The following is a 10636-nucleotide window of genomic DNA, read 5'->3' as shown; positions in this document are numbered from 1 at the left end:
ACATCCTGTAATGAAAATAATTGAATGTTTATGAGAATTGCGTGGTAACCTCAACCTCACACCTACTTGGATCAAACACTATCTTGGAACGTCTGTCATCTTTGGATGAGCTCTTTGATATGATTGGCTGCCTAACCCGGAAGCGCATCTTGTTTGAATGTTTGGATCAATTTGATTGGTGCGTTTCATGACTTTTAAATTCCAAACGGCTGCGTATGTTCCAGACACTGGAGAGGGATTTTCAAATAAGTAATAGTCAGTATTTACTGCTGATACTATCGTTCATACATCCAGAGAAGGTCTTGTTTCAAACTGAGTGTCCAGTATTGTTCAGGTAGGTGGTGAATTTTGACCTTATCTTAATTCAGTGTGTAACGGGTGTGAATTGTTTTCTCAGTTTAAACTGGTTGTAGTTTTTCCGTTGACAGTTAGCCTAATGCTAACTGTTTTTGACGATGTCTTTGTTAATGTAAAAAACTTTTACTTTACACCGTGTTGAAGCTTAGCGTGAATGGATGTTAGTGGTAAAATGTACCGTAAAAGTATTTATAATTAAACAGAGAGGAAAACATGAGATCGTTCAGCTGATGTGATTCACATGCTAACAGCTACATGACTTCACAAGCTATTTTCAGGGTTTCAGTCTGCAGTCATAATATCACTACGCCTGTTTTTTTATTTTTTGACCCATCTTTGTTATCATTGGAATAAATGGTAAAAGTGAGATATTACTGTATCTTAGAATAAATCAAATTTTTATGTGTGTTAAACAGAAGATTAAAGTAACTAAAACGTAAAAGATTTGCTGAAGGTGAACATTGTGTTTAGGATAAGCGTTTTGTCCTTGTATTTGTCAGTGATGATTTCAGTTGCTGTTTGAGATGTATGTCAATCTATGGAAAGTTATTTTTGTTGTGTAGTTCCATGTTTTTTCCCCCTGAAATTGAACGTTATCCGTTTAGTTTAAGTAATGATATCAGTGCCACCTGGTGGTCATATCGTGGCAACGCACTTTTATTATTTTTTAACCTCAACAATAAGTTAGAATTTCACTTTTTGGTGATGTATTAAACTAATTACATTTTAGTTTAATTTCTGTTTTGCAAACGGCTATACTAAAACAGTTTTGGTCTTCTTGTTTTTGTTTTTTTTATTGCCCTTGTCACATAAACTGCACACTCATCCCCCAGGCTATTTTGTGAACCAGTTCAGATGCTTCATAAACAGCCTTTCTTCATATCCAAAACCTTCTAACATCTCCATTTATCAGCTCTACTTTCGAACTAAATGGCTTCATATTTACCTTTTTATAATTGGGTGATACCAAAATATCCAGACCTATTGCACAATTTAAGAACCACAGCGTCAGGCTACTATACAAAAACATTTTCCTATCTTAACTTGATTATATTTTCTTTCTTCTCCTGAAAACAACCAAGTCACAAATTGTGTTCTCTTTCATTTCCTTAAAAATAAAAATGGTCTTCAAGTCAAACACAACAGTGTGGCCTCAGTTTCTTTACCCTGAGTACAGGATCACTCTGTTGTCACGAGCCTCAACAGGAAGAGTCTTATCATCTGCATGCAGCTTTCAGAGTGACGCCTCACGCAGAGTGGCGTTAAATCCCCCATGAAACGTCATTTTGCTTCTTCTTCTCTAACAGGATGAATTCTGTGGATGCCAAAGAGAACTCTGCGGTCATCCCAGCAGGAAAGCACAGCAGCTTGTCTCAGGACATATTTTCCCTGGATCAGCCCACAGGGAGGCCGTCCATCCTGCGTCAGACGGAGAACCTGCCCAGTAAGACCATGCCGAGGGACTCCAAGGTACAGAACTGTTAGTTAATTCATCGAGCACAGCATGCAACTTCAGATCTATGAGTTATGAACACAGTCAGGTTTAAAATGATGTTTTTTTAATAGATTTTGCAGCAGGTGATGATACTTCCCTGACTAAATGGTTTTGTTCAGGTTTCTTTTCAGACCCCCAGAAGAGATCCGGTGACTAGAAGGATTCTTTCCCCCAGCAGCTCCGTCGTTATGCCCAGTGTGGACGAGAACATGAAAGCCATCGGCTCCTTTAATTTGGAGAAATCGGAGTAAGAAACGGATTATAAATTTGAAGAAAAAAAAAAAAAAAATGTAACACCAAGTCTGTCACAATAACAAACTTTACTGGTTGATGATTTGTCCCAGAAATTATTAGGATAAAATTGTAAACTTAGACACTATTTTCAAGTCATATAATGGCTTGATAATAATGCAAATTCACCCTTTTTGAGACTAATAAATTAAACATTTTTACACAAGTCACAAGTCTGCACTGGAACTGGAAGATGCTTTCAATATCCATAATAAAACAAAACAACCAAAAGCAATAAATAAAACGGAAACAAAACTCACTTACACCATCTGTTCTATGCGCTGTTTTAATTATGATGTTCTTTGCAAGAATACAATACTTTGATTAAAATGAAGCTAAAAAAAAACAAACAACTAAAACATAAATAAAACAATGTCTCTGAAAATAAAGTTGTCCTTAAAAAATATTTGTAATCATAACGGAAATTATCAAGTTAATTTTAACTGATTATTTGCGACAGGCTTAAATAACACCTTTTTTTTTTTCAGCACCTCACCACATGAACCAACTGAACCTCCAAAACAAGGTAATTTATCTGAAAAATAAACTATTTACCTTATTCCTTAGTCCTGTGTATAAATCAACCGATAATAAATTTGCTCTCCCATCAGATCCGTCATCGTTCCCTGACGACGACATGCCGATTCAGAGCAGAGGCGGCTACCTGCTGGATTTTGATAACCTAGACACCATGAATCCCTTCCAGGGCTCCAAACAGATGCCGGTGTCTCCCGTCAGGCCTGCCGATGATCCCAGCGAGGCCCGGCAGACGCCAACAGAGGAGCCGGGAGCCGAAGCCTTGCTGGACGACACGCTGCCCTTCACACAGTCCATGGAAAACTCACTGGCGGACGTCTCTACAGAGAGCAGCGTGGTCATCGTGAACGTGGCGACGGGAGAACAGGACGTCATCTCAGCTACGCCTGACGAAAAGCAACCTGATGAAGTGTCTGCAAGCTCAGGTCAACGGGAAGCATCGGGCAGTTTCACCGAGGACGCCTCTCTTCCAGCAAAGGGATCCTACAAGCTGGATTTTGACAACCTCGACACAATCGACCCTTTCCAGTCCGGAGGCTCTAAAATCCAGAACTCACCTGTTGGAGTTGGAAGAAAGATGGCCGACGACGATCCACCTGCAGAGGAAAGCAAACTTGCTGCAGCTCCTGACGAGGAGAAAATCCTTCCTCCAAAGGGGCAGATCAAACTCGAGTTCAACTTCAGCGACGGCGCCGAAGTCAAGCGGAAGCCGCCGCCTAAAAAGCTCGGCAAGAGATCCACCGATGGAAAACGTAAAGAATTAAAACCGGCGTCTGATCCTAAACCATCCGAAGAGTCCGTTGGGAAAGCCGGACCCAGTGACGCTGCTGACGCTCCGATTCCCAAAACGTCCTACTCCTTCGACTTTGAGAAGTTCGATGATCCGAATTTCAATCCATTCGGCACCAAAACGAGCATCGCTGACTCTCCAAAGAGCAGCGGCATTCCCAGCGGCGTTCCCAGCAGCGTTCCCACCCCCGTGCAACAGGAACCGGATCCCACAGAACAAATAAACAATCCGGAGAAACGGGAAGCTGCGTCATCGGAGAAGTGAGTAAATCTGTTGCAGGGTTCGTATAGGTCCTTGAAATCCTGAAAAATCCTTGATTTTCAATAAAGTGTTTGATATTCAAATTGCACTGTTATAAAATGCAATTATATGTTTGATTAAAAGCCTAAATTTATGAAAGTTATTTACAGTTGAAACCAAATATTTTCATACACCAAATAAAAATTCATTTTTTTTTTCTTACTGTCTGAAGTTAAAACAGACTTTTTTTAAAAATTTATTTTAGCCCAGTTAGAATTACCAAAATTAGTTATTTGTTGAATGCCAGAAAACTTACAAAGAAAACATTTTCTGTAACTCTGGCCTTGATCTGAGTTGTTTTGTTAATTTTTTCCCTGCAGGGCTGCAGAGATGTTGCCTCCTGCTGAGCCTCATGAAGCCTTGGTGAGCAGAGATTGAGTTTGTTGCAGCTCTCAAACTTCCTTCTCTCTTTGCTTATTTACACAAACTTTAATTCCCCTTAAATGTCAGCTGGGAGATGGCGTGGCGTCAGAGAAAGATCTGGAAGGTGAATGCAGGAGCCGGAAACCCCAGGTTCCCTTCAAGCATCAGATGAGCCCTCTGGACTCCAATGAAGAGTTTGTTCCTGGAAGCATGTGTGAGTGAAAGCTGCTGCTCTCCTGATGCTGGAAATCTGTCGGATCCGTATTTGTTCTAACTTTACTGCTGCTCTGTTCCAGTCATGGCCAACGACTTTGATGGGCAGATTGACTACCTCGAACAGTTTGGCTCCAGCAGCAATGTAAGTACAGCATGGTAGCTAAATTATCTGCATTTCTGCTGTGAAGATATTTAAAAGTTTTTTGTCCCTGAGCAGTTTAAGGAGTCCGCACTGAGGAAGCAGTCGTTGTACCTAAAGTTTGATCCGCTTCTGAGAGAAAGCCCAAAGAAACCTGCAGGTCCTGCTGCTCAGCTGCTCTCTGCTGCCCCTGCTGGCCTTTCTGCATGGTATGCTTGTACTGCTGTCTTCATTTACGCTGATTTGTTGCCAGTGGATACTAGAGGAGACCCTTGCATACATTACACCACCCATAAGCATCTGAAAATATTTTATTTATCAAGGATAAACTCTTAGCAATACTTGTAACCTTTGTTTAATTTAAAAATGTAGCCAAACAAATTAAGCTAAAGATGAATAGCCCTTTTTAGTCCACTTTAGTCAAACTGCAGTTTGTTTGCCTAGAAAGTTCGGTTTGTTTTGCAAAGGTGTGAACATGAAATCAAACTGATACGATTCCTGGTCCGCCTGAAAACCTCGATCTCGGTTCGGATGAAGTGAAATTTGATGCAGTTCAATGTGTATGTGAAAGCCAGGCGGACTGGAGACTGCTCCAAAAGCAGGAAGTGAACTGCAGTGCAGGGCATTGTGGGTAGAAACAACCAAAACAAACGTGAGAGTCGAACATTGGTGGGAGAAATCGCACAACCACTAAAATCTGACCCTGCTTCATTATTGTTTACATTTACTGAGGAAGGAATTTCTAAAGTAATGTCTTCTTCAGAGGTTTTGGTGCCATTTTCTTCAGTGGTAATTGTTGCAGCGCCCCCGGAGGTGGGGAGGGGAACATATGTTTCAAAACATATGTTTGTTTGACACAGAGAACAGCAGCAGCTGAAAATGTAACAAAAGTTGCAATTTTGGTCCCGAATTGAACTGAGTCTACTGGACTATCAGGTGTGAAAACACCCCAACTCTGCTGCCAAACATTATTCTACGTGAGAGACGTCTGCTGTGGAAATTCTTTAACAAAGAGTGAAGAAAAACTGTTTCAAAAACCAGAGAGAGGATACATTTTCTCTGTCAACATTTATTCTCAGGCTTTGCAGCGTCAGACTCTGAAAGCGGTTTGTTTGACAATCTACTTGGTTACAAAGTGGATTGCAAGCATAAACGTCTTTTTTCATACGGGAAATTAAACATTCAAGGACGTTCGTGGGAGTGCATAGCAGAGAAACGATTAAATGACTCTATTGTAATACAGAGTTCAGAAAACTTTCCCATGAGCAAAACCCATAACACTGCCTGCTACATGCTGATTCACTCATATTCACTGTAACCTTAAAATTTTCCATCCCACATCTACACTGTAACTTTTAGAACAAACCTTAGAGACTTTATGTTAAAATCAGCTGCAGCGTTTACCCTTAAAGGTAAAAGCTTCAACATGTAGGTGTGGTTCAGGTTACAGAAGTTCTGGAATGTCCCAAGGGAAGATTTATAGGAACCCTGTGAGTTTCGTCTGCTATTTAAAGGGATCCTGCTGCAGCTGAATGACCCTGACCTTTATAGAGTTATGCGTTGCTAAAATAAAAGCAGAAATGTTGTCTTTAAATGACATGAGGGAAGGATTTTGTCAGCTTGTTGAAGCAAAATCAGGGTTTTAATGAGCTGGAGCGCCGACATTGTGGGTTTTAAAGGTGGCAACAGTTTGAAATGGGCAACTTTTTCCATAAAGGTTAAAATATATGTGGGAAGGAGCAGTTTTATTAAAGATTTGGCCAAATTAAACTGGTTTATGTGAGAAAAAGGGAATTAAATGGCCAGGCTAAAAATGCTGCATGATGATATTAATATCAGCCTCTGGGAAAAATGAGCATCAAGCAGTTTATGGCTGGAGTGATTTTAGTTCAGAAGCATTGCTATGATGTACTGAAGTGTCGGAAAGAGTAGGAGCTTCTTAAAGAGACGGAGGCCAATTTTAAAATTAAAATTATTTTGAGTTATGCTCATTTTTAACAACTGAACATAATATACTGTACTTCTATAGCACTTTGTGTCGGGAAAATGCATGATACCCGTCCTTTAACCTGCTAAGTTAGGAGAGAACTTCTTCTTCCACAACATTCAGTTTCTTTTAGACATTAACATGATAATTACCTTACAGGTTCAGTGAAGCAGAGAAGGAGTCAGCCGAACAGAAAGATGTTTTCAAACTGGTGGAGGACGCAGCGGCTGCAGTGAGTCTGAATCTGAGTCAAACAGTTTGGTGTCGGAGCTCCTGCCTGGTTCTCATCCGTCTCTTCTTCTGGCTCTCAGCCTCCAATCCTGCAGAGCCTCATCCCTCCGTTCCCCAAACCTGCAGAGGAAGCCATCATTGAGGTTCTGAAGTACAGCCAGCAGGACATGGATGCTGCCATCGCCAGGGTGCAGGCAGAGGTTTGGATTTTTATGCCACTCTGGTTCTCTTTTCACTCAATAATCAGATTTAATGTGAAGATAATAAAAGTTACTTAAACTTTTTCAAACAGGCCAAGGAGAAAGAGGATCAGTGGAACGCCAAGGTTAAAAAGCTGCAAGACGATGGTCAAGAAATGAGGTGAGCTTTGAATGCTAACTTTACGTTTTTTGCTTTTACAAACTTTCTCAGCTGCTTGGAATTAGTTTTAATGATATTTAGGTCTAGAAAAATAAAATGTTAAGTTTTGCTACTCAAGTCCTTCTGCATCTTTATCTACTTTGAAATATGGTAAATACATTTGATAGTACAGTAACCACAACAAGCTATGTAATTAAATATGAAAGAAAAAAATTAACATTCATTATCGCTCTACAAATGTTTTAATTCAGCTTAAAAATCAGAATAACTTGAAATGACAAACATGATTACTTCTGCCATTTCTCAGATTCCCTTTTATTACATTTTGAACCTTATTCTGTATCGTTTCTTTTAAAATCATTTTTAACCAAAATGTTTTTTGTTTGTTTTAATTTGAACTTTTTGGTCTTTTAATTTTTTTAAGATATTATTTTTTGGGGTTGGGAGGTAAAGTTTTACATAATTTTACAGCGTATTATCAAAATGCTCCTCTCTTTATTTTCTTCACTTTTACGGATTTTAAAGTAGTTATTTTAATTAAGGGCCACTTATAAAAACCACTTTGGATTTGTTATTATTCATAGAACATGAGGATGGTCAAACTGAACTATCTGAACTCTAATTTCATGTAAAATCTTCTTCAATAGAAAAGTAATGGCAGAGTTTGAGCTGCTGATTGCAAATATGAATGGTGAGTTTATATAAAGCACATCTGATTTATTCCTCTGGTTTTTGTTTTCCTTAAAAACCCTAAAAGTATTTTATTTTTCCTCTTGAATAAATTAGTGAGTCAGGAGAAGGAGCGGGAGGAGGCGCAGAAGAAGCTCAGCCAGGCTCTGATGGAGAAGGATCAGGTGTCTGGCGACCTGAACGCCATGGAGCGGTCGCTGGGCGAAATGTTCAAGAGGCTGGAGAAGTACAAGGAGGTGGTGGAGGGCTACAAAAAGGTCCGATTTTCAGAGGAACGCCGCCATTTTGGTTCTGGATGGAAGCAAAAAGAAACAAATAAAATCCTTTTTCTCCCTCTGCCAGAATGAAGAGACGCTGAAATCCTGCGCGCAGGATTACTTGGAAAGGATAAAAAAGGGCGACCAGCGCTACCAGACGCTGAAGGCTCACGCCGAGGAGAAGATCAACCTGTAAGACGCCAAAACTCGGATTTGGTTTTAGCTGCGCATTAGCAACTAACTATTATTTTGGTTATTGATTAATCGATTACAAAAATTCATCAGATTTTTTCATTTAAACTTTTTTTTTTTTACAATATTGGAAATACTTTTAAAGATAAAATATCAATTCCCTTTTTAAATAAGAAAATATTATATTGCCTAAAATAACATGGCGTTCCTTTAGCGTACGTTTGTATTTTTTAGTTGTAGATGCATCCTTTGCTTCAAGTAATCTTCTAGCATTTTAAAAGTATTATGGCGTATTCGGGCCATCATAGATGGAAATAAAACCAAAAAAAACTTGGAAATTTGACTTTCAAAAGTATTTTGTAGCAAATTTTAGATTTTCCAAACTGAATTTTTCAAGATTTTTTTCCCTAGATAAGTTCTGAGATTAGTGTCTAAATTTGAGTTTTTATTTGTATTTATTTCATCTACAGTAACCCTAATACACCATCGTACTAGTATTTTGTAGTTCAGTATTAATTGCAGCTGTTTTTTCTTTTTCTTGTTTGTTTTTTTTTCTTCTTTTTTCAGCAAACAGCCTCTTTTTAGTTTATATGGTTCAGTTAACAAATGATTACCAAATTGGTTGGCTATTATTTCAGTAGTCCATTCATCACTGTTAATCTGATAAATAGTTTTGGCTGTAGAGACTAAAATTTACTTTGTTTTTTTAGCGCAAATGAGGAAATTGCTGAAGTTCGATCGAAATATAAGGCGGAGGTTTCGGCTCTTCAGGCTCAGCTGCGGCGGGAGCAGCTGAAGACTCAGTCGCTGGAGAAAAGCCTTGATCAGAAAGTGAGTGATCATCAGTGTGAACTGATTTATATATTATTTTTTAAATTTTAAAAAATCTGCATGTGAATTTGTTTCAGGAAAAAGAAGTGGAGGAGCTCACCAAGCTCTGCGACGAGCTAATATCAAAAGTGCAGAAAGGTTGAGCTCAACTCTAAATACTTTTTGTTTCTGCTTCACGTTTGTTTGTTCTTTTTTGTGTTTTAATAGACTGTATAATAAAGACACTTTACAAATTTCAATATTTTCTCTAAAGTCTCATTTTATTTAAGCAGGCACCACTAGAGGGCAGTGTTCTGCTCCATTTGTAACACGTATCCAGTAGTTATGGACGCCGATGTAACATTAGAGCATCGTTATAGTTTTCGGTGTTCGCCGTTTTGTCCCGTCATCTGTCTGGAGCCAACGCTGGTTCCTGCAACTAAACAACACAAAGCTCCCCTTCTTCCCCGAGCAATCACAGGCTCCTGTCGCATCACTCCCACAGCGGCACAATGCGCTTCCTGAATGGTGAAAGGAAACCCTACCTAGATTGGACCTGAAAGAGGCTGGAGGGGGAGAAGATGCTGCAGGGTCGGTCGGTGTACACGTCAGTCATCTAAAGAGCCACCGTGAGACTAGAACCTGTGTCTGGACACGACCGACCCGGCACTCACCCACACACACTTTAACCCACTCAAAGGGAGACAGGACACCGGGGCAAACCCTGACATGATCCCATTCTGCACCCCTAACCAACAGGAACAGATTCACAAGCGAATCCTAGTTTTTTTTTTGTTTTGTTTTTTTAAAGGTTCTTTCAGTTATTAAATTTAAAAACTAAAAGTTTGATGTGGATTTGTTACCACAGTGTAACCAGGTCACGTGATTATCTGTTAATTTTATGGATAAAGCAGTGCAATTCTGTTTCTCTTGTAATTAGAATAAAGCACAAGACTAATATAAAAGATTCTTAAAACTACAGCTAACTTTTACAAACTTAAAACTGTTACCATTGCTGTATTTCCATTACAAACATGTACAAAACTGTTGATACGCCACTAAAGCTGAAAAAACACAATTCCGCAATTACAGCGTTTCCATTAAACAAGAAATATAATTAGAATCACACATGAATAAATTTAGGCGTTTTCTCCAGTAGTAGCATCCGGTTGTTGATCACATGACCCTTCGCAAAGTAATTTTGAAACTACCTCATCAGCGCCAAAAACAATCTTTTCACATTATTTGACATAAAGCAAATTTCCTTTTGAAATATCAAATTCCTCAATTTTAAGGTTAATGTAAAGGCAGGTCATGTCACAGTAATTTCCATTTACATATTTTGAAATAGGGATGTTGTAAAATATTTTAGTAATGAGTAATCTATTGATTATTCTTATGATGATCAAGTAATCAGATAAGAGATAAAATAAAACATGGGTAAATCTAACATAACAGCTGTATTACTATTAGATATCAATGTCTGTCAAATTTTTCACGTTTGAGCTTCGCTAACAATAACTTTTCTGTATTTTAGAAAATTAACCTGTAAGAATAGCTCACTTTATAAGTTAACCTGGAGAAAAGTAATACAAAAATCTGAAATTATATTCAATTTAAT

General features: G+C 38.7%; 1 protein-coding gene across 2 annotated transcripts; it reads left to right on the top strand.

Annotated features, from left to right (window-relative positions):
- The first annotated feature begins 177 nt into the window (after positions 1–177).
- On the top strand, positions 178–9275 carry tacc3 (transforming, acidic coiled-coil containing protein 3). Of its 2 annotated transcripts, none has more exons than XM_016663032.1 (17): positions 178–334; positions 1665–1827; positions 1972–2099; positions 2632–2669; positions 2755–3730; positions 4091–4133; positions 4221–4347; positions 4430–4491; positions 4567–4697; positions 6635–6707; positions 6802–6906; positions 6999–7066; positions 7714–7757; positions 7853–8013; positions 8099–8205; positions 8916–9036; positions 9114–9275. In XM_016663032.1, exons 1-17 carry the CDS (start codon positions 216–218, stop codon positions 9177–9179), a joined length of 2532 nt encoding a protein of 843 aa, XP_016518518.1. In that variant the 5' UTR covers positions 178–215; the 3' UTR covers positions 9180–9275. The 2 variants fall into 2 exon arrangements, with proteins under 2 accessions (XP_016518518.1, XP_007576243.1); XM_007576181.2 differs by having other exon boundaries at positions 6787–6906.
- Positions 9276–10636: the final 1361 nt, after the last annotated feature.

This window comes from Poecilia formosa, unplaced genomic scaffold (genome assembly GCF_000485575.1).
Source record: "Poecilia formosa unplaced genomic scaffold, Poecilia_formosa-5.1.2 Scaffold400, whole genome shotgun sequence".
Taxonomy (NCBI): Eukaryota; Metazoa; Chordata; class Actinopteri; order Cyprinodontiformes; family Poeciliidae; genus Poecilia; species Poecilia formosa.
Note: the sequence above shows the minus strand (reverse complement) of the source record. Positions and strands in the feature narration are given on the sequence as shown.